General features: G+C 44.6%; 1 protein-coding gene across 4 annotated transcripts in view; it reads left to right on the forward strand.

Annotated features, from left to right (window-relative positions):
• The first annotated feature begins 429 nt into the window (after positions 1 to 429).
• The window catches only part of TEP1 (telomerase associated protein 1), a 37,461-nt gene continuing 15,421 nt past the window's right edge, over positions 430 to 22,469 (forward strand). For all 4 annotated transcript variants that reach the window (XM_036296031.1, XM_036296038.1, XM_036296048.1 and 1 more), the window contains exons 1-20: positions 430 to 565; positions 4,173 to 4,672; positions 5,651 to 5,833; positions 6,134 to 6,268; positions 7,015 to 7,176; positions 7,812 to 7,973; positions 8,283 to 8,360; positions 9,793 to 9,917; positions 10,133 to 10,290; positions 13,169 to 13,278; positions 13,973 to 14,063; positions 14,273 to 14,459; positions 17,140 to 17,308; positions 17,798 to 17,956; positions 18,136 to 18,213; positions 18,971 to 19,101; positions 19,425 to 19,484; positions 20,589 to 20,747; positions 21,417 to 21,593; positions 21,802 to 21,922. In XM_036296031.1, coding sequence (XP_036151924.1) covers positions 4,196 to 4,672; positions 5,651 to 5,833; positions 6,134 to 6,268; positions 7,015 to 7,176; positions 7,812 to 7,973; positions 8,283 to 8,360; positions 9,793 to 9,917; positions 10,133 to 10,290; positions 13,169 to 13,278; positions 13,973 to 14,063; positions 14,273 to 14,459; positions 17,140 to 17,308; positions 17,798 to 17,956; positions 18,136 to 18,213; positions 18,971 to 19,101; positions 19,425 to 19,484; positions 20,589 to 20,747; positions 21,417 to 21,593; positions 21,802 to 21,922 — 2,922 coding nt within the window. In that variant the 5' untranslated portion in view covers positions 430 to 565; positions 4,173 to 4,195. The remainder of the gene's footprint in view (positions 566 to 4,172; positions 4,673 to 5,650; positions 5,834 to 6,133; positions 6,269 to 7,014; positions 7,177 to 7,811; positions 7,974 to 8,282; positions 8,361 to 9,792; positions 9,918 to 10,132; positions 10,291 to 13,168; positions 13,279 to 13,972; positions 14,064 to 14,272; positions 14,460 to 17,139; positions 17,309 to 17,797; positions 17,957 to 18,135; positions 18,214 to 18,970; positions 19,102 to 19,424; positions 19,485 to 20,588; positions 20,748 to 21,416; positions 21,594 to 21,801; positions 21,923 to 22,469) is intronic.

A 22,469-nucleotide genomic window follows, 5' to 3' on the forward strand; every position in this document is an offset into this window, starting at 1 on the left:
CCAATTATTGCATATTCCGTCTCCTTTTACTTCTATTTCCACAAAGTAACTTGTGGGTGAATTAAGAGTCCAGCTATGCTGGACACCAGGAAAAAAAGTGTCCAGACAGGAAACGAACATGCCAAAAATCCTTTTTCAAGAAACAGTGTTCGAAGATACGCCACAAGAAAGGAGAGGAAATTTAGCAAAAGAAGGGACCTTGGTAGATTGGGAGCCTGACCAACAGGAGAACGGAGGACAAGAAAGGGGGAAAAGGGAGGGGACCAAACCCAGGCCCCAGAAAAGGCTGCACTGTCCTCCGGGCATTCGCACCACCAGCCAGGCACCTGCTCTTCCTGCCGGCGCCGCCGCGCTCCGGCCCGCAGCTCCAGCGGCCGCCCGGCCCAGCGCGTCTCCGCCCGCGGCAGTCCCCTCCCCGCGCCGCCCGGCTCCTCCTCCGGCTCCAGTTCCTCTGACCCGCGGAGCCCAGAGCCCGGCTCCTGCTTCCTGCTTCGGAGAGCCGAGATCGGCGTCCCAGGCAGCCAGCTTCTCCAGCCCCGAGGCTCCGGGGACGGTCCGAGCGCAGGTAAAAGCCGCCCTGGGGCACTGGGCTCAGCACGGAGAGCCGGTGCGAAGGGCCGAGCGCGGCCCAGGCTCGGGTGGGACGGACGCGGGTGGGTGCGTGTGCCGGCTCCTCCCAGCAGGGTGTGTGCGTGTGTGGAAGGGACAGTGAGAAGGGCCGATGGAAAGCGGAGCAGAGTGAGGGCCAGGGAGGGGCAGGACATAGAAGGGACATAAGAATGAGGAAGAGACCAAGAGAGAACGAGTCTCCCTGCTCAGTGCTCCTTGGAAGGAGATAGTAACTACCACTAACAAGCGAGTTTGAGCGCTGTTTGTCATAACAGGAACCCGGGCGGTGCTTAAACAGGAAAGATTCTCATACAGTCAACTTTTGTAAAAGTGATGTGGGTGTTAATGTGTTAATACAACAAGGTTTCCATGACACACACACAGTGCAGAATGGTGTCTAAAGTATGATCCTCTTTATGTAAAGCGAAGAAAAAAAAAGGGGGTGGGTGGAAGAAGCATTTCTATGCTTATATATTTGTATACGCATAGAAAATACAGTGGGGCCTTGACTTACGAGTGTCCCGACTAACTAGTTTTTTGAGATACCAGCTGTCTCTCGGCCGATTTTTTGCATTGAGTTGATAGAGTAATTTGAGTTAACGAGCTCGGTCTAGGAACGAATTAAACTCGTAAGTCAAGGCCCCACTGTATCTGAAACTATTCTTATATGTTTTATATAACAGCAGTGGTATCCCTGGAGAATGGAACTAGAGATGGGGATGGGGGGGGGGGGGGAGGCGGGGACTTTTCATTTGTAATTTACAGCTGAATCTCCCTTCCCAAACTCCAGGGTGCAAAAAATATTTAACTGTGTTTTTCTGTTAACTTAATTTTTGTTTTGAGACATTAAAAAAAACACCTTGAGTTAATTCTGAGATTTCCCCACTCCGTTCTCTGGGGCTTATGTGGTACCAAGATATGAGGGAAGTGTACAGGGCACAAAGGCCATCATTTGTGATGTAGTTTGCCCACCCTGATGTCCAGTGCGCTATCCATGTCTTTTCTGGTTCTGGATTGTCTGTCCATTCAGATTTTCTTGGAAGCATTCTTGCATTTGAGGTTCAAATGATTCATTTAACAACATACTTATTCCTAAAATACTTAAATGCAAATGCATTTGTTCAAATAAGTAAATACATTCCAGTAGTATAAGTTCACGCATTCCGTCAAGCAGAGGTTCTTAATTTGTAGTTAATGGAGATTCTAAGAATCCATGGATGGGCCCCGAAAATTGAGTGCAAAATAGTATATACTCATGCTTTTCTAAGAAAAACTCCATAGCTTTCACCAGATTGTCAAAAGTCTCTGAATCCCACAGACAGGGGTATTGTAGAAACAATAGTGAACAAGGCCACAAGGGGTGTTTGTGCTCAGGAATTTATAATCTGGTGGAATGAAAGACAAACAGGCAATTACAACCCAGAGGATATGTTCTATGATAGAGGAGGTATGATGTTGTGAGAACATAGGGCCACCTAAATTAGACTGGCTGGCTCCTTGGAGGAACTATTAAATTGAAGCCTGCTGAGTGAGAGGAAAGTACAGTTTGGCCTGGTAAAGGAAGGGCTGGGGAAGGAGTGGTCTTCGTAGAAGGAAGAGTGTTCCAGGTACCTGCCTTTATGTGATTACATAAAGTGGAAACTTAGAGTTAGATGGGAATAACAGTAAGAGATGAGGCTGAAACATGATCAGTGTTAGGGTTGCCGAAGGAGGAACGCTCGAAGCCAAAAGGGGTGAAAAATCATGAATTTATTAAGTCGTCTGTGTACCAGATGGACTGAGCCCCAAAATGGCGCCAGCAGCCAACGGCAGGGAGTCAGAGGTTTTTAAAGGACTCTAGGCGGGCTTTTTCTGGGCAGAGAATTCTCTGTGCAGGTCTGGATTCTGGGAAACTCCAGAGGGGAGAGATAATGGTCTTAGCAAGTGGAATATTTATTGTGAAGTGGCCTACAGGTCAGTTCCTAGGGGAGAGGGTATTGATTCAATTATTTGGCCAGACCTAACAATCAGAAGCCAGGTTATGTGTATGATGCAGGGCATATAAAGGAAAACAAGATAAAGGAACCCTCAGGGAGTTCTATTTGTGTAAGGAGAAAGAGTGAACAAGGAGGCAAATAAGCAAACAAGATAACATTTTACTGTGATAAAATAAACAAGGCTATGTATTAAGCAGTGGCTGGGGTATGTATCAGGGTGCTCCTTTTTTTCTGGGGTTCTCCTTTATTTAAACAGATCTACATACTGGGGTCCACATGAATTGCAGGGTTTTAACAAAGGTGGTGGCAGGCAGAATGGAGAGAACTGGATATGTTTGAGAGACACTGATAGAGTAGAATCAATAGGTTTCAGTAGTTTATTGGGTGAAAATAACAATAGATTTTATTTATTGAACACTTACTAAGAGTTGCTGTAAGTGCTTATTATATATTTTTTTCTCACTTATTCCTCTAACAACTCTGTGGAGGGAGGGAGACATTTATCTCAATTTTGTAGATGAGGAAACTGAGGCACAGAAAGTGTAAGGAAGCCCAAGGTCCCAAGTAAATTCAAGGTCCCATAAGGATTTAAACTCAGGTTTGTTCCTCTCCAAACCTCTGTAAGCAGAGGTGGCAAAGGAGTGGGGATAGATTTGGAGAAGAGGTGGGATTGTGGGAAAGACAATACATTTGGGATCTATGAAGCTTTGCATACATTTGAGTCACCCACGTGGAGATGTCCAACAGGCAAGTGGGTAAATGAGTATGAAGCTCAGACGAGATCTAGGTCAAGGAATAAATTTGTGAGTTGCCAGCATAGAAATGTTATTTGGAGCCACAGAATAGGTGAGACTATGTTGGGGAAGTATACAGAACGATTACAACTCTAAGGAGCATTAACATTCAAGGAATGGCAGAGAAGGAACCCCCAAGAAGGTGTGGTCACAGTTGTCAGAGGAAAACCAGGACAGTAGCATCATGGAAGCCAAAAGAAAAGAGAGTTTCAATGAGCGTGATCAACAGTCTCATATTGTACTTGAGAGAAGAAGGAAGATAAGTTCCCAGATGTGCCTGTTCTTGTATAACAAGAATTCCACTAGTTACCTAAGAGGACAGCCTTGCAGGAATAGTGGGACAGAATCCCATTTATTTGGTTGAAGAGTGAGTAGGAGGCAGAGAAGTTGAGGTGGTGCATGTAGACAGCTTGACCCAAATGTTTGTTTCTGGAGCTAAGAATCCAGAGTCCAGGTTACAAGTATGGCCTCTATACTAAGTTGGGATCACACCTACAGCCCTTGGGGGCGCCTTTACCCCTTCATGAGAAGACATGTCTGTTTAAAAAAAACACACAAAAAACTTCCTGCTCTTAAGCTTCTGCCTTACCTTTCCCTACTCTTCTCCCTTAGAATACTCCCTCGATTCTCTCTGTAGAATACTCCCTGAATACATCCTTATAATAAACCCAGTCCTAGAAAAATAAATATTGGTTGTTCTCTACCTGAAGGTCACTGGCATTACCAGGAGTGCTATAGGAAAGATATACTCCCAGTGCAGCCAAGTGCTCATCACCTCTTTCTCTCCATCTAGGATATACTGGTTGGGCTCCAGCCATGGAGAAACTTTATGGGCACGTGTCTGCCCACCCAGACATCCTCTCCTTGGAGAACCGATGCCTGGCCACACTTCCTGATGTGAAGATCATGGAGAAACCACATGGACATATGTCTTCCCACCCAGACATCCTTTCCTTGGAAAATCGGTGCCTGGCCACACTTCCTGACATGAAGCTCATGGAGAAGCCACATGGACATGTATCTGCCCACCCAGACATTCTCTCCTTGGAGAACCGGTGCCTGGCTACACTCTCTATTCTAAAGAGCCCTATGTCTGCCAGCTCCTTTCTCCAACGTGTCCAGACATCTCAGCTGGTGCAAGCTGATCTGTGCAGCCTGGACACCAGTAACCACCTGCCCTCTGAGCCTCCAACCCGGAGGACTCAGTGTTTCTCTGAGGGACCAGTCCCTCTGACCTGCCCCAGAGCCCTGAAATCCATCTCTGCCACACAGGGAGCTCAGGAAACAGCTTTGGTAATAGCTCTCGGCACTCGCCTTGACTGCAGCCATGTCTGTTGGATGCTTTAGTCCCTAGCTTTTGTGCCACAGTGTCTCTCTGTGCTGCTCTGTGTACTTACCTACTTGAAGCCGCTTCCTGAGGTGCCCTTTACCCCAGGGCTGGCTTCATCAGTGTTACTCTCATTACATATCTAGTTCAGACATTCTGGACAGTAGAGCAAAAACAGGCCCTGTCCTCAGAAAGCCTCTGCTCAGGAGGGGAGCCGTCATGATGTTGCAGTAGCACAGGCAGTCACGTGCTTTTGAGATCCTGTTCAGGCATGAGACACATCTGCTATACCCTGGCCCAGTCCGCTGAAGGTGCATGTACAGACACATGTCCACTGATACACGCATATATGAGCACAGGTCAGAATCAGTATACAAACACACATTCCTCTGTATAGCCTCGGATTCGGACTGAGGGAAAGACTAATCTGAGCCCTATACTGTCTCCGTGTATTACAAGCACAACCTTGGGCAAGACTCTTCTTAGCCTTTTGAAACTTTAATTTCCTCACATTTATTTATTTATTTTATTTATCTTTCTTATTGAGAGCATTACAGATGTCCCCCTTTTTTCTCCCCATTACCCCCCCATCATAATTTCCTCAACTTTAAAACAAGATCATTGGAAATCTACCACATAGAGTCATTGTCAGGGTTACAGCTACTGCCATCTTACACTTATTTAGGGCTTTGCAATTTGCCAAGAGTCATACATGCATTATCCCATTTAATCTAAATGATCCCATCAGATAGCTCTAACCCTACCTTGAAGGTGTGTGTGATAGTGAGAGATCCCTATGTCAGACAGGACAGATTGTTGCTAGGTGTGAAGGGAGAGGAGTTGAGGTGCTAGAAGATAAATGTGGACATTTCCTATCCCTGAGAGCTGCCTTCAAATCTATCTATGTTTGAGGGACTGTGATTAATAATTGCCACTATCCCCAGGGTCATTGGTCTGCTTCAGAAGAGAAAAAGCCAAGAGAGAAGAAATGGACAGAGGCTCACATGCCTTTTTACAGTCTAAGTTTGGGAGAGGAGGAGGAGGTGGAGGAACTGGCCTTGAAGCTTACCCCTGGAGACTCCGAGTCTTCATCTGAGCCCACTGACCAGGTCCTTCAGGAGAAGAAGGTAAAAGTTCCAGTGTGGGAAAGAGGTTGATGGTGGTGGAGGGAAGGGTGTCGGGTGGGTGGGAGGAGTAGTGCCCAAAGACTGAACCAGATCCCTTCCACTGATGGAAGGGGAGGGAGGGCCATCAACCAACTCTTATTTCTCACCTCCTAATCCCCTTTCCAACCTCTTGATTGAAAAAACATCTGAATCTGGGATCCATTTTCTCTGTCCATGATTTTGTAAGCTGGCCTGAGGGATGCTTAAGTTGGTCCTTATTACCGCTTTCCTCCTTCCTTCCCTCTCTATCTCAATTCCCAGATGGCTCTAATGAGCTTGTTGTGCTCCACTGTGGCATCAAAGGTAAACATGAAAGATGAAGCCAACCCTACCAAGACTGCCCTCCTGGAAATCTGTAGTGAACTTGCCCCCTTGGAGCCTGAGTTTATCCTCAAGGTATTGTGGTGTGAGAGAGTGGATGGAAGTGGAAAGCTGGGAGCTAGAGAATGTGCTTATGGTGTGTGAGGGGGATGGTGACCAGCTTTGTGCTGTTGGTAGAGGGAGCTTCACTTAGGAAGTGGATATGATCTCTGGGTGAGTCTGTGGCCTGGTCCCTAGGGTTCTTTGAGGAGTGGAGAAGATGGGGTTGGGAAGGAGTATGCTAGGGTTCATTTGTTTAGCAAGTATGCAGGTTTAAGTGTACAGTGTCTTGAGGGTCATTCCAACAGAATGAAACATGATCTGGCTTTTAAGGAGCTTATAGTACTGTTAGGTCAGCAAAACACTCCCAAATATGTAAATGCAAATGGCACAGTAGGTAAGTGACTGTTTCAGAAGTAGAAAGGAGGGGGGAAATATTTTCAAAGAGACTTTGGAAGATGTCAGGTTTAATCAGCACTTTGAACCCAGGGCAAGTCTTTCATAGATGTTGAAGGTGGGAGGTCTTCCAAAGAGGGAAAGGGCCTGGTTGACTCAGGAGGTGATCCATAGACCCAGGAGAAGACATGCTGCAAAGGCAGGAACGGACTAAATTACAGAGGATTTGGGATGCAAAGCTCAGAGGTTGAACTTGATATTTCATAGACAATCTGGAGGGATCAGGGAAGGTTTTATGCAGGTAGATTAGATACGCAAGTTAGTTTAGGGCATGAAGCTCTGTGAGAAGTGGCTGAGATGCTAACCCTCCCCACCCTGCACCCTAGGCATCTCTGTACACCAGGCAGCAGCTGAACATCAGGGATGTAGCCAACCTAGTCTTGGCCATTGCTGCCTTCTTGCCAGTCTGCCGCCCCCACCTGCGACGATATTTCTGTGCCATTGTCCAGCTGCCTTCTGATTGGATTCAGGTAGCCGAGTTCTACCAGGTATGGCACTCACTTCCCTGAACTTTGGCCTTCATGTAGGTTTCTCTCTTTTGCTCATTGCATCCCTGGAGAAAATTCTCGGACAGTTTGGCCTCTCCTCTGCTGCCCTCAACCTTGATGCCCAGAAAGGACAGCATCTCCCTCAACCAGGCTGGGTTGCCCAACAGGGAGAATATGATTGAGAAGGGCTGGACCACAATTTAAGAAAAATTGGTCTTATTCTGGACCTTGTATTTACAATGAAGAAAGTGAGACCCATGGAAGTCTGTTGACTAGCCCAGTAAACACAGAAACTGTCATTTTAGAGCTGGGGTGGGGAACATCTGGCCTGCAGGCCGTATAAGGTCCAAGAAATCATTTGGTGTGGGCCTGCCAAGGCACTAGGGATGAGTTAATTAATTAAATGTTTGACCAAATATAGCAAGCTAATTTTTAAACTGTTAATTTTGTATGGCCTGAGAATGATGTTATAAATATCCAAATGGCCCTTGGCAGAAAAATGGCTCCCCACCCCTGCTTTAGAGCTTGGGCTGAGAACTCGCTCCCTATTCTCATTTAACCCTGTGATGGGCCTTGTTTTGTTTTGGAGGGTTTGTTTGGGTCTCACTCCTGATGGTCTCTTCTCTCTCTGGCAGAGCCTGGCTGAAGGAGAGGAGGACAAGCTGGTGCCCCTGCCTGCCTGCCTGCGTGCTGCTATGACTGACAAATTCACCCAGTTTGATGAGTACCAGCTGGCCAAGTACAACCCTCGGAAGCACCGGGCCAAGAGACGCCCCAACCGACCCCCCCGGCCTCCAGTCAGTCCCTATCTCAGCTCTGGTCATTCACAGCCCAGGTCCCTTTTCTCTGGAAAGGGAGGGACAAAGGAACATGCTGATCCAGAGGGATCCCACACTAAGTGTCTGGCATATTCCTATCACCAGGAACAAACAGTTCGAAAAATGCAGCGGAGCCGGGTAGAGCTCAGGAGGCAGAGAAGGCAGGGCCTGCTTCTTTCCTAGCTGGCTTCCTTTTGGATAGAGATGGGCCTTGGGGGCTATTGAAATGGATCTCTCCAGAGACAACCTCTATTTCCCTTTTTGAAACCGCTTCTCCTGTCCCCACAGAAGACGGAGCGTCCATTTTCTGAGACACAGAAATATTTGCCAAAGTACCTTAGGTTTCTTAAAAATGAACAGGAGAAGGTGAGTGCCTTGTTCTGCATGAAAAATCTTTTCAACTGATACTTAGAAATGGAATTCCATTTGGTTTAGAAATACAAATAGAGGGTGTGGTAGGCGCAGGCCAATTTCCTACCTGGGGCAGCCTCAGCTGTGATTATGGGATCAGGTTTTGAGAGCACTGGGAAAGGCAATTATTGATTTCAGAGAGGAAGGGAGAGGGAGAGAGAGAGAAAAACATCAATGATGAGAGAGAATCATTGATCAGCTACCTCCTGCATGCCCCCTACTGGGAATTGAGCCTGCAACCAGGGCATGTGCCCTTGGCTAGAATCAAACCTGGGACCCCTCAGTCTGCAGGCTGATGCTCTATCCACTGAGCCAAACCAGCTAGGGCTTTCCCCCCATTTTTTTCCCCCCTCTAAAACTTGGTTTTAATATCTGCTTAGTTACATTACAGTCTTTAAATTTGATTACTAATACTTGCTCAAAAGTAAATCAATAAATTACAGAATTTTCCCCCTATTTCTTTAATGACAGGTGACATGTCCAGCTGGATAAATGAGTTAAAGACATGAAATATTTACCTTCCATAGGAATTTTTAAAACCAAACCAAACCATTTTTTAAATTTGCATTAATGACAAATAAGTCGCTGTACTTAGTGGTTAAGAGCATACAATCTGAATTCTAACCTGGGTGTGAATCCCTCCACCACCAGCACTGCTGGCTACCTGACTTTGGCCAAATGATTTACCTTCTCTTGCCTCAGTTTCCTCAGATATAAAATGGGGATTATAATAGTACCTAGTTTATTGGGTTTTTGTGAGGATTAAATCAGTTATTGTATTTCCAGTATTTCTAACAACACCTGGCCCTGAATAAATGTGAGCTACCACCACCGTCATCATTGACAGAGATTATTAGGAAGATGTAAGCATTATAAGAAAACACATTCTCAGTCGGTCAGCTGATCTTTTCATCCTATTAATACATCCCAAACTTAGTTCTTCTTCCACTATGGAAGATTCTGTAAAGCAACTTCTTTCAGTTTTTTAACTCCTCACAGCCTGCATTATTCTGGTGCCTCCTCCTGGTCCAAGTCTCAGTGATTTAAAAAAGAGACCCTTTTCTCTTTCCTCCCTCAGAGAACAAGGTGTTCTCTGTTCATTCTACCTCCATCTTGCTGTTCACAAGCCAATCACTCCATTTTACCATTGATAGTTCAATCTTGTGTAAATAAAACATGGCGATCCCAAAACACTGCTATATTATGCTTACCATAGGAGTTCTTGTTGATGGAGATTTTTACCCCTTATTCTTACTCTTTGCCCAAATCTCCTTTGGGGAAGAAATGAACTCCTACGTATAGGATGGTCTTAGGTTCTGCTTTCTGAAGAAAGTGACCATGGTCATAGATTAAATGACCCCAGTGGGATTTGGGGATATTTCCACAGTTTGAGGAGTCCTACAATGCAGCGCCAGAAAGAAAGAAGCCACCAAGGTTCACCCTGAAGAAGTTGGTACAGCGACTGCACATCCAGGAGCCTGCCCAGCTCGTGCATGCCCTGCTAGGCTACAGGTGGGAAGATATACTCCGAATGTACATTCCATCTGGGAAACCCCCTGACTCTTCTATATCCATGGCCCCAATCCCTGTAGTTCTGACCCCAGCAACATTAGTTTGGGCAGATGTGGCCTGTAAACATGACTGACTAGCTTGACTGGCTCACCTTTCCTTTCCTGAGTTATTTTCAGCTGGCTTTGAAATGATAAGCTTTTCCTCCTCCGTTTCAGATACCCCTCCAACCTGCAGGTCTTTTCTCGAAGTCGCCTCCCCGGGCCATGGGATTCTGGCAGAGCTGGGAAGCGGATGAAGCTATCTCGGCCTGAGACCTGGGAGCGGGAGCTGAGCTTGAGGGGGAACAAAGCTTCCGTCTGGGAGGAACTCATTGGTACGGTAACCTTGACCATCACACCCTCTTCTGCTCTTCCCGATTTATGCCTCTCCATTTTAGACTAGAGGATTTCCGTGACATGATGCAGTTATTCTATTGCTTGGTAGTTGTGTCACTAAAAATTATTGGACTTATACGGTCTGCCATTGACCACACCCAAGTGGACAGGGTGCCTGCTTTGAATAACATTGCAATTGTAGATAGATCATTATTCCGGATGTGGTTAGGTCTTTATCAACACATGATAAAAGTGGTACCTTCTCCCTGATTTCACTTGTATCAATATCTGTGTAATTCATCCAAATAAGATAGAACTTTCTGGCACATGGCATAGTAGACTCTCCATAGAAATTCATATTTAGAACATGGAATTTTAGGTATTTTGCTCATATTGAGTTAAAAAATTTCAAATCAGGGAGGACCAAGTTACTCTCAATCTCCTCTTTCTGTTTTTTAATTTGTAACTATAGAAGGTTCTTTCTATTCCATTTTGTTTTCTTTTATTTCCTCTTTCATCTTTGACAATTTAAAGTCAACTTCCTTCCATTGAGAAATATCTAACCAGACCTTTTATCTGCTTGAGTTTTGTAGACTTTTCATTTTAGAGCTTGGAAGCCCAAGTTGGCTTTTACCTTATTTCTCTGTGGGCTGCTGTTTATAGGGTATACTCAGGGAAGCCCGGATTGCTCAGCTGCTAGCACTCCTCTCACTTGTGGTTGTCACTGGTGGTCTATGCATCAGAATCACATGTCCCCGCCCACCCCCCCACACACACACACACTCACACCCACACACACACACACACACACACACACATGCACGCGTGTGTCTGGTAACCTCTTCCCCAGTATTGATTCAACTTTGGGTGGAGTAGAATAGAGAAGCCTGGATGGCAGCCAATATATGTAGATGACTCTTGTATACATCATCTCCATCTCCTCTCTCTGCTCCTGAAAATCAAAACTGTGTCATTATTCTTGGTTGAGACAAATGCCCAGAGTCTAACCCACTGGACTCCAGACTTTTTTTTTTTTTTATTATATATTGCAAAACAAATTCTGGGATACAACAGAATATATGTATATACAGAGTGGGAAAAAGTAGGTTTATAGTTGTAAATATGAAAAAGCTTATTCTTGTGTTATTATTTTTTAATTATTGTATTATTTTCCATATGAACAACTGTAAACCTACTTTATCCCTACCCTGTATTTATAAAAATTTTTTACATATACTAATAAATTAATGTACTTTAAAAATATAGAAAATATAATTATTTTTAATATAGGTATGAAAATAAATATAATAAATAAAATATTAAAATATATAAAATAAGTATAAAATATAAGATAAAATGTAATTAGATATACAGACCCCTCTTTGGAGACCACTGGTTCATTAATTTACAAACAGTTTCTTTGGAATGAAACAGCAAATTTCTCAATCTATAGAATAAATACTCAGTTTATTTTCTAGAGTCATAAATATGATATTGACTTAAGTTCTTATATCTAGAAGACCTTCCATGCATAGCAACAGTTGAGAAAACATGACTTTACAAAGGATAAAATAGTTCATCAGCTGTCACGCATCACTTATACTGTATACACACCCTCCTCTTTCCGTTCTCCTGATGAAAGCTGCTGAGAAATGCAGACTAGAGCATGGGATGTGGGTTTGGGGCCGACAGACCTGCTCTCTAAAGTGGGGGCACCCAGGTGAAACAGGAAGTGACAGAGGTGAAATTTTGTTTCGTTGCAAGTCTTTGTCACTTATATGTAAATGAAAAATAATGACTATTTAATAAGATTGTACAAGTTCCCCAGAAAACTTAAAAGGATCAAGAAGACTATTCGAAATAGGGGTTTACATTCACTATCATGATGATGAACCTTATCTTAAGTGTATATTGTGCCTTGAAATATTAACTAATGATTGGACTACATCAGTGGTTCTCAACCTTCCTAATGCCGTGACCTTTTAATACAGTTCCTCATGTTGTGGTGACCCCCAACCATAAAATTATTTTCGTTGCTACTTAATAACATAACTGTAATTTTGCTACTGTAAACGATATGTAATTATATATGTGTTTTCCAATGGTCTTAGGCGACCCCTGTGAAAGGGTCGTTCGACCCCCAAAGGGGTCGCAACCCACAGGTTGAGAACCGCTGGACTACATGAATATAATTTATTAATAAACAAACTTACACTGGGAAACTTCTCTTTTAGCCATCTAAAAAGTTTGTAAATCATTACTCTTTTTTAAACAAAAATTATCTTTATTGTTGAAAATATTACAGATGTTTCCCCTTTTTCCCCATTGACCCCCTCTACCCTGAACTCCACCCCCAAGCCTTCACCACACTATTGTTTGTGTCCATAGGTTATGCATATATGCATATAAATTCTTTGGTTAATCTCTCCCCACCCACCCACCCATCCGCCCCCACCTTCCCTCTGAGATTCATCAGTCTGTTCCATGCTTCTGTGTCTCTGGATCTATTTTGTTCATCAGTTCATTTTGTTCACTAGGGAAATCACTACTTTTGATTAGAGAATATATTTTGCCAGTTGAGCCCAGTCTCAGGGCTGGAGCCAACAGACAAAGTGATAGCATAAGTTGTTTATTGAAACAGCTGTCCCATAAACAGTGTTGTATAAATTTTGCTCCAAACTTCAGGCCAACCGTGTTTGTTTGTTTGTTCTTTGTGGACCTTTAAAACTTTTTGAGTAGGATAGATCATATGTTAATACCCCACTCCCTCCATCCTGAATTTTCTACATCCTCTGAACTTCTTGTTCTGATTTCTGACCTCTCTCTTATCCTTTGTTTCCTTTTCTCACCCCTGCCCGACCTTCTGACCTTCTGCAGACAATGGGAAGCTTCCCTTCATGGCCATGCTTCGGAACCTGTGCAACCTGCTGCGAGTTGGGATCAGTGCCCACCACCACGAGCTTGTACTGCAGAGACTCCAGCAAGCGGTATTTGTGAGGGGGAGGGAGCCGGAAGGTGGGTGTGGAGATGCTGTTGCAGTTTTGGGGACTGGGCTGTTCTTAGTGGCTGGGGAAGGTCATGGCTGCCAAGCTATTTCCATGTGGGCAGGTAAGGGGGTACAGACAGGTTGGGGGAGATTGGTCTGGGGGTTCATCACACCTTTGAGAAATTAGAGTATAAGAACTTTCCTTTGCCCTGGCTGGGTAGCTCAGTTGGTTAGAGCATTGTCCTGATATGCCAAGTTGAGGGTTTTGATTTCTGGTCAGGGCACATACAAGAAGCAACCAATGAATGCATAAATATGTGGAAAAACAAATCAATGCTTCTCTCTCTCTTACTCCCCCCCTCTACAATCAATAAATTAAAGAAAAAAGAACTTTCCTTTTTATTTTCTGATCTACCAGGAGGAAGCACTTCTGTGATTTAACTGACTTCAGAAGGAGTCTGATGTAAAACAAAGAGCTCCGTCTGTTACCTCCTTTCCTTTCTTCTTTACCTCTTCTCATATTCTTACATAGACTTTCATTTTTCTTTAATCTTCTCCCCCTTTCTCTATATCTCGTCTCTAAAATTCATCTTGTCTTTCCTCACCTTCCCACAAATCTAGAGTGGTTATCTCAAGTTCCTGGTCCCTGAGGCCCCTAATGCCTCCCATACTCAGACCCTTCCCTTGCTTTCCAGAAGTCCGTTATCAGCAGTCGGCAGTTTCCGTTCAGATTTCTTAATGCCCATGATTCCATCAATGACCTTGAGGCTCAACTAAAAAATAAAGGTATCATCTGTCTTCTTCCAATTCCTGTTTGTCTCTCATGTCTGAGGATAGATGAGGCGGCAGCACTGGTGTTTTTCAGCCTCCTGCCTTCCAGTCCTAGGGTGTGGGGTGGGCAGAAGTCAGATGCTTGCCAGCCTCAAGGGTTGATGGGAAGACAAGGTGAGAGAATAGAAACTGCCTGACTCAGGTACTTACCTGTTGCCACACAGAATTGCCATTTCCTTCCAACACACAACTGATGAGGCGGATAATGATTAGACACACAAGAAATGTCAAGAGGCAGGTCTATCAAAGGCAACTTCAAAACCTAAATCGTCGGAAACTTCGGGCAGCAATGATGATGCCTGTGTTTTATGAGCAACTCAAGAGGGAGCAGCTGAGAATACACAGGACCAGGTAGGTGTGTGTGTGTGTGTGTGTGTGTGTGTTATGTGGAAGCAAAGGATGGGCAACAAAAGGTACCCTAATAAGGCTTGGGAGTCATCTGGGAACCCCAACTTTTATTCTCTAAAGACATGCTTGTCAGTCATCCCAATGGCTTCCAGGGGTGGGCAAACTTTTTGACTCGAGGGCCACAATGGGTTCTTAAACTGGACCGGAGGGCCAGAACAAAAGCATGGATGGAGTGTTTGTGTGAACTAATACATGTTAACACTGCTGCTGGTGAAGGAGCAGAGGGGAGAGCAAGAGAACCCTCCACTCTTTCGGCTCCGCGGGCTGGATAGAACAGCCGAACGGGCCGGATCTGGCCCGCGGGCCGTAGTTTGCCCACGGCTGGCTTAGACTTTCCTGATTCCAATCGTCTCTTGCACAGCAAAACTTATCGTTAACATTGTTCTATACAGATATCATGAAACAAAATCTATTCTTTGTGATTGTCTCATTGGTTTCTGTGGATTCTGTGAGTCTGTGTAGCATCTCCCTTTCTCTTTGTGGGTGCTAGGGTCTTTTCTGATTCTGCTCTGGTTCAGGTTTCTTTCTTTTTCTTCTCTGTGGCATCTGTTTTTATTTTGGTTTCTCTCTCTCTCTGTATTTTCTGACCATTTCACTGTTCTTTTGACACATATATTGTTATCATTAAGCAGGCTCAAACACAAACATGAAATCTGTCCTAAGTCCCAGCACCCTGTCCTTTCAGATGCTTCAACAGTATCTTCATTCATTTTCATTCAAGGCAAAGGCAGGGATCATTTAACTTTTGATAGAACTCGGTGGCCAGGAACATCCTGAATCAGTGACCAGTGGTTGAACATGGTTCATTAAGAATCAAGCCTAGCGTACAATCCAAACAGTATACCTTTGCTGCCATTAAGGTAGCCACTAGCCACATGTGGCTTTTGAGCACTTGAAATGTGGCTTGTCAGAACTGAGATGTGCTGGATTTTGAGGATGGTATGAAAAAAGGATGTAAAATATCTCATTCATAATTTTTGTATTAATTGAATGTTGAAATGAAAATATTTTAATTTAATTAATTGTAATTTAATTTTATTAGATAGTACTGTTAGAAACTACTGAATTCTATAGATTTAAAAATTATTATGAAAAAATTTAAACATCTACACAAGTAATGAGAATAGTATAATGGATTCTATAGAACTTTTAGTCATATTCAGTGATTATCTACATTTTACCACACTTCCTTTCCTGACCCCTCTCTTCTTTTTCTTTTTCCTATTTTTGAAGATAATTTTAAAAACAAATGCCAAATAATATGATGCATTTTATTTCACCCCTCCGTACTTCTCATGTAAAACTGAAAAAAATTCCTTGGTATTATCATTTATTATCTAATCCATTTTAAAAATTTTCACTTGTCTCAAAAATATTTTACAGTTTTATTCAAATCAGGATCCAAACAAGACATACACATTACATTTGGTTATTAAGTCTCTTAAATCTCTTTTAATTGTTTTCATGTCATGACTTGCTGTAGAAACCAGGTTCAGGGGCCCCACAGAATGTCCCACATTCTAGATTTTTCTACTTCTTCGTGATGTCATGTAGCTTGTTTCTCTATTGCATGCACCCTGGCCATTAACTCCAAAGGCTTGAATAATTCAGATTTAACTTTTTTTTCTTATAAGAATATTTCATAGGTGATTCTTTATATACTATAAGACAATTACACTTAAAAAAAAAAAAAAAGGAAAAGTCCTGGCCAGTATGGCTCAGTTGGTTGAGGGTTATTCCATGCACCAAGAGGTCCCGGTTCGATTCCTGGTCAGGGCACATGCCCAGGTTGCAGGCTCGATCCCCAGTAGGGGTGTTCAGGAGGCAACTGATCAGTGTTTCTCTCTTTCTCTCCCTCTCCCTTTCTGTCTCTCTGAAATCAGTAAGAACATTTTTTTTAAGTGAAAAAAAAAAGCCTATCAAACTTTTTTTGCTTCCTAATAGGATAGAGGATCTGGATGCACAAAAAGTCTGGTGGCCCCAGTCATAGTGATGCTAAGATGCTAAGGTTGATCAGTGCTCTTAGGTGATGATAGCCTGATCTCTCCACTATAAAGTTAATGGTTCATCCATTGATGATCTTTGCCTGAACCAATTGTTTCATTAGCAGTTGCAGATGGAGGTTTTCTGTCATTCCTCATATTTATTAGTTGCAATGCTAAAAAGAACCTGTCTCATCAACTGAAGGTATTTAGTTACCCTGTAATAGTGATTGTATTGGAAAGGTGGAATGAATGCTCAATTCTTTCCTCTTTAACTGCTAGTTTGCAGAGTAAGGAAGTAGTGTTTGTTCTTTAAAACACAATAAAAAATATGTAGCAGTTAAATCTTGCCTTATGAAGCAAGTATGGATTGATGTGTTAAGCATGGCAAGTGATTTCAGAGAATGGGTCTGCAGATGACTTCTCTCCCGCCACGAGAATGGATTAGGAGAGTCCTATAGAATTCGAGCAAAGGGAAGCTCTGTCCCTGTCTTCTCTACTGGCGATGGAGGCAGGCTCTGGAAGGTGGGGGGTGGGGAAAACTCAACACCTAAGTGGCCAGTTCTCATCTTCCCATCTGCCTTAAAGTGACAAACGGAGAAGCTTCTGAGTCCTTGTGTCTGTGCCTTTCCTGCCTACAGACAGTGGAAATATGACAGTGAAATGCTGGCTCGATATCGGCAGGCCCTGGAGACAGCTGTGAACCTCTCCGTGAAGCACAGCCTGCCCCCGCTGCCAGGCCGCACCCTCCTGGTCTACCTGACAGATGCTGATGCAGACAAGATCTGTCCCAAGAGCAACCCAGAAGGGGTAAACAAATTTAAAAATGGGAGGTTCATAGGATTCTGGGGCTCCCAAGAGGTATCCTGTGTGCAGACCTGGTTCTCACAAGCAAGCATGCATAAGCAAGCAAGCAACTGAAAGAAATGACTTGCATTTGCTTCCCAGTGTCAGACATTGGTCCCTAGGGACAATCCTAGAATGTGATCTCAAGCCTGTTCATGGATTATAATACTAACATTTCACAATTAGCTGGTACATAATCTTTTCTAAATTTATGCCACCAAGATATTCACTTTTACCCCCCTTCATCCGAGTACTGATTCTGGGCAGGGGTCCTGGCCTCTCTCCACTCTCTTCCTGGGCAGCTCTTCCTGAGGGCTGCTGAAGGTCCCCTCCTAACCTGGGAATTTGTGTCTTTCCCCAAGCAGTGGAGGTGTTTGGCCTTCAGGGCTGGATAGACAAGAGTAGGTTTAAAAGTAGGAGAGCCTTATTTCACCCTGACGCTTGTCCCATCAGCCCCCCTTGAACTATGTGTTGCTGTTGATGGGCATGATGATTGCGCGGGCCGAACACGCTGATCTATTGCTGTGCGGAAAAGGTGCTCTGAAGCCTGCAGTGATTAAGGCAGAAGATGGTATCCTGAAGACTGCCCTCGAACTCCAGGCTCAAGTCCAGGTCAGCCACCCACCCCTGCTCTGCAAAAATATGTGAATGGCCACAGGCCTGGGAAGAAGCCTGCAAAGTCGAGAAAGGCTTGTACATGCAGTTCGCAAGATTTCCCAAGCAGACTATGGTGTTTGTTGCTTACTGATCAGCTCCCAGGCAACCACATAACATGAGCCTTTTTCCTCCAGGAGTTAGATGGAGACTATAAATGGTCCCTGCATACTTTGGGGAAATACCTGCTGTCTCTGGCTGCGCAGAGGGTTCCTGTGAGTACTGCCCAGTCTCTGAGAAACCTTCCCCTCCCCCACATTTTCCTCCATAACTGATGTATCTCACTCCTCAAAGCTACCTTTCAAACTAAGTGCAGTACTGAGATCGGCTCCCTGCTGGCTGCAACTCCCTAACCAGTGGTATGCCGGTAATATATAGCAACCTGCAATCTGGGAAAATAAGTCTTGGTTAGTAGCATTTGCTAATTTCCATGGTGTAAATTCTCCTTCCATGGCTGATTTCAAGATATCAGTGAACTCAGAGTTGGGAAGACATGGTAAGTATCACACTATTGTGTAATTTTCCACAATACAGATAAAGTACATGTAAGTAAGATCAAGACTACATACCGGTAAGATGTAATACAATAATTAGGAAGTGATATGTTTTTATTTATTACCTTTGTTTTTAATATAATTTACTTAATTGTAAGTCATACAATTGAATATTTAATAATGGCCATGTTTCACAACTGGCTCACAAAATTCCTAAATATTTGGCAATCAGCTCTTGGGACCTGACTGAGCCAGCTACCCACACCACTGCCCCTACCCAACCTCCTCTTTGATGCCCCTCCAGGTCAGGGTGCAATGGCTGCCTGGTCCTAAGTGATCTCAGGAGAAGCAGTTTTCTTTTGTGCTCAGAATTCTCCTAATTCCCTTGTGCTTAGAGATCTCTTGATGTCCTTAGCTCTTTGGCCCATCTTCCGTTCCTTTGTACCCTGGTCTCAGCCTCTCCCCTTTTATCTTATAGGTAGACAGGGTCATTGTCTTTGGCCACGCTATGAATGAGAAACTGATAAATAAGGCCAAACAGCTTTTCTGGCAGCATGTGAATTCCAAGTGCCTCTTTGTTGGCGTTCTCCTAAGAAGGACATGTGACACGTAAGGGTGCTCATTCTCATTGCCCAGTGTCAGAAGATGGTGATCCATATTTAATCTCTACCCTAATAAGTGCGGGACCCTCCCACTCGCCAGACCCTCCCCAGCTCTTCCTCTTATGTCTGTTGACTTCAGGTGCAAGAAACTTCTCTGAAGTATTCAGCCTAGCTCATACCCCTTTGTGAGGGGCCACCCTAGCACCAGCCTAGCACGTTACCCCATTAAAAGTGCAGAGGTGGGGTGTCTATCTTAGAACATTGGGAGGGGTAGTGATTATGCTCCTGGCACTGTTTCTGACAGGTAGTGGCTTCTTCTTCCTTTGTCAGGTTACAAGATTTGAATCCCAATGACGTGACACTCTCAGGCTGTACTGACGGGATACTGAAGTGAGTACAGGCTGGGCACTAAAGGGGTTGGGAGTTTGTTAGAGCATTTTTCAGAGAGATCTGTGGTCTCTACTCCATTTACTTCTTTTTTCAAGGAAGATAATAGTGTATTCCTCCTTTACAGCTATCTAGGCATAGCAGCAACACTTTCTGTCTTATTGCTCCACCATTATCAAATTCTCTGCTTCCACCTCATGGTACAACATGACTGTTCCAGCTCCAGCCATCGTTTTTGTATTACATATAGTAGGAACAGGGGACATAGGAAATTGTACTGTTTGCTTTTAAGTGAACAACTCAAGAGTTGGTCAAATTACTTCTATTTGTTCCATTCTTGATCCAGAGGAAAGCCAATGCTAAAGTTAGTTATTTATGCCAATTTATAGAAATCTTTTTACTTTTTTTCTCCATGCATAGTCTCCTTATTTACATGTTTTCTTCCCTGCTTTAAATTATATATATATATATATATATATATATATATATATATATATATTATTGATTTCAGAGAGGAAGGGAGAGGGAGAGAGAGAAACATCAATGATGAGAAAGAATCATTGATGGGCTGCCTCCTGCACACCCTCCACTGGGGATCTGCAACCCTGGCATGTGCCCTTGACTGGAATCGAACCTGGGACCCCTCAATCTGCAGGCCAACGCTCTATCCACTGAGAAAAACCAGCCTCTTCCCTGCCTTTTTCTTTGGATGCCATCCATTGCCCCAACTCCTATTAGGAAGCCTCATTCAATTCCTCCTTCAGGGAGCTCTTAAGGCTGGTAGAGCTGATCAAGCCCAGACTGAGATGGCCGTCATCTTTCTACCTTCGCCCAGCCCAGTTTCCCCTGGCCCTACAGAAAGCCTATGATAATTATGCATGACAGGGCCCAGAACTAGGTTTTTCTCTTTTCCTTCATTCCTGTGGATCCACACCCTCATTTATTTTAAGCCTAAAATCACTGCTTATGGTCCTCTTCTTAAGGAGCTCCAGTTAACTGGGGGACCTAACCTAGCCATGTCTTTGTCTCTTGCCCCCTTACAAGAAAACCTTGCTGATTCTGACTGTGGTATTCTGCTCTCATTTTTTTGGTCACTATTTGTTTCAGGTTCATTGCAGAGCGTGGGGCCTCCCGTCTTCTAGAACATGTGGGCCAAATGGACAAAATATTCAAGATTCCACCTCCCCCAGGAAAGACAGGAGCCCTAGCTATCCGGCCACTGGAAGAGAATACTCCAAGCCCCTTGGCTCCTATTTCCCAGCCCGGGTCAGTCTGTGTTTCCATGCTTTTGTGAATTGGGAGGGGCTGCTTTCTAACCTGAAGAATCTCAGGTGACTGACATTCTGGCTGTTGAGATGCTCTTTCTCTATTCGCTGAGGTGTGCTTCTGCTTTCCCAGCAGGGGTTTCTCCAACACAGGGAACTGCCAGACTGTGAGCATGTCCCTTTCTCTAGTGGAGAAAGGGGCTCAGAATGTGAGGCAGGCAGCATGCAGCCAGGGCCCAGGCAGAGGGCTTAGGAGCACGGGCTCTAGCTTTCTCATCCTGACTTTGCCAAATAGTAGCTTGGATCTTGGGCTAGTTGCTTCAATTTTTGAGCTTTAGTTTCTTGCTCAGTAAACTGGAGATAAAGATTGTGCTTACCTCAAGTGTTGTCCTGAGCTTTCCCTAGGCAGACAGTAAGTGCATAATAATTATAATTTGACAGAGGAGGGGTGCTTGAAAAATGGCAAGTGGGATTTAATTTCCAGGGCTCTGCAGCGGGGCTACAAGCAGCTTATTTTCTGGAGTTCCGCTGGACACCCCCCTGCTGTCTGTTGTAGCTGGCTTGTGCTCTGTGCAGAAGGGTGATCACAGCCGTGTGGGGAATTGGGTTGTGGGGCTGATCCCTAGATCGAGCCCAGCCCTCTGCTTACATGCCCTCTGCCTACCCCCAGATGGCACAGCATCCGGATTTTCATTTCCTCTACTTTCCGGGACATGCACGGGGAGCGGGACCTGCTGCTGAGATCTGTGCTACCAGCATTGCAGGCACGAGCGGCCCCTCACCACATTAGCCTTCATGCCATCGACCTGCGCTGGGGCATCACTGAGGAGGAGACCCGTAGGAACAGGTGTGGGGACCACAGAGGAGAGGGGTTGGGTGAGGGACATATGGTGGGCAGACTTGGGGCTGCAAGGATGCCTGAGGGCTGAGAGTAGTGGATGGCTCCTTGGATGCTAATGAACAGCCTGCCTTCCACCGCTCAGTTGTGAGCCATGGCCCTGTCTCCACATTTGTGCCTGTGTTCCCTGATATGATGCCCATAACTGTGCCTGCAGACAACTGGAGGTGTGCCTCGGGGAGGTGGAGAATTCGCAGCTGTTTGTGGGGATTCTGGGCTCCCGCTATGGCTACGTTCCCCCCACCTACAACCTTCCTGACCATCCTCACTTCCGCTGGGTAAGGCAGACCAGGTTGGAGCAGGGCCTGGGGAGGAAGCAAAGGTTGGGACAGGAGTGGGGAGAAGCCATGGCTTGTCAAGAACCCTGGGACTATGCACAGGCAGGTCCTTGAGACTTGAAGTGAAACACAGGCAGAAGGTTCTGTGAGCTGCCAAGACCTAGATGAGGTAGTTCCTTTGAGAAGTACCTCTGGGTTGTCTGTGGGATGCAAAATTAAGAGGGCAGGTCTGTTTAGGTGTTGCCATCGGTTGGATCTGGGTGCTGATCTCCCTTCAGCCATAATATAGTTTTGTGGGAAGTAGCTTATTCTAATCTGGCCTCAATTTCCCCATATACTAAAGAAAAACAGTGACATCCACATTGCAGGGTTATATGAGAATTAGCAGTCTATAAACAATACTCAATATAGGATTTAAATATTAGCTGTTAGTTATATTTTACTGGCTTGTGTCTGGAGGGTGGGAGGCAGGAACATTCCTGAGATGACAGATCGCAAGGGAGGGTTAGTGTGATACTGAACTGGGCCCGCCTGTCCTCTGCCCTCT

The sequence above is a fragment of the Myotis myotis genome, unplaced genomic scaffold (assembly GCF_014108235.1).
Source record: "Myotis myotis isolate mMyoMyo1 unplaced genomic scaffold, mMyoMyo1.p scaffold_m19_p_1, whole genome shotgun sequence".
Classification (NCBI taxonomy): domain Eukaryota; kingdom Metazoa; phylum Chordata; class Mammalia; order Chiroptera; family Vespertilionidae; genus Myotis; species Myotis myotis.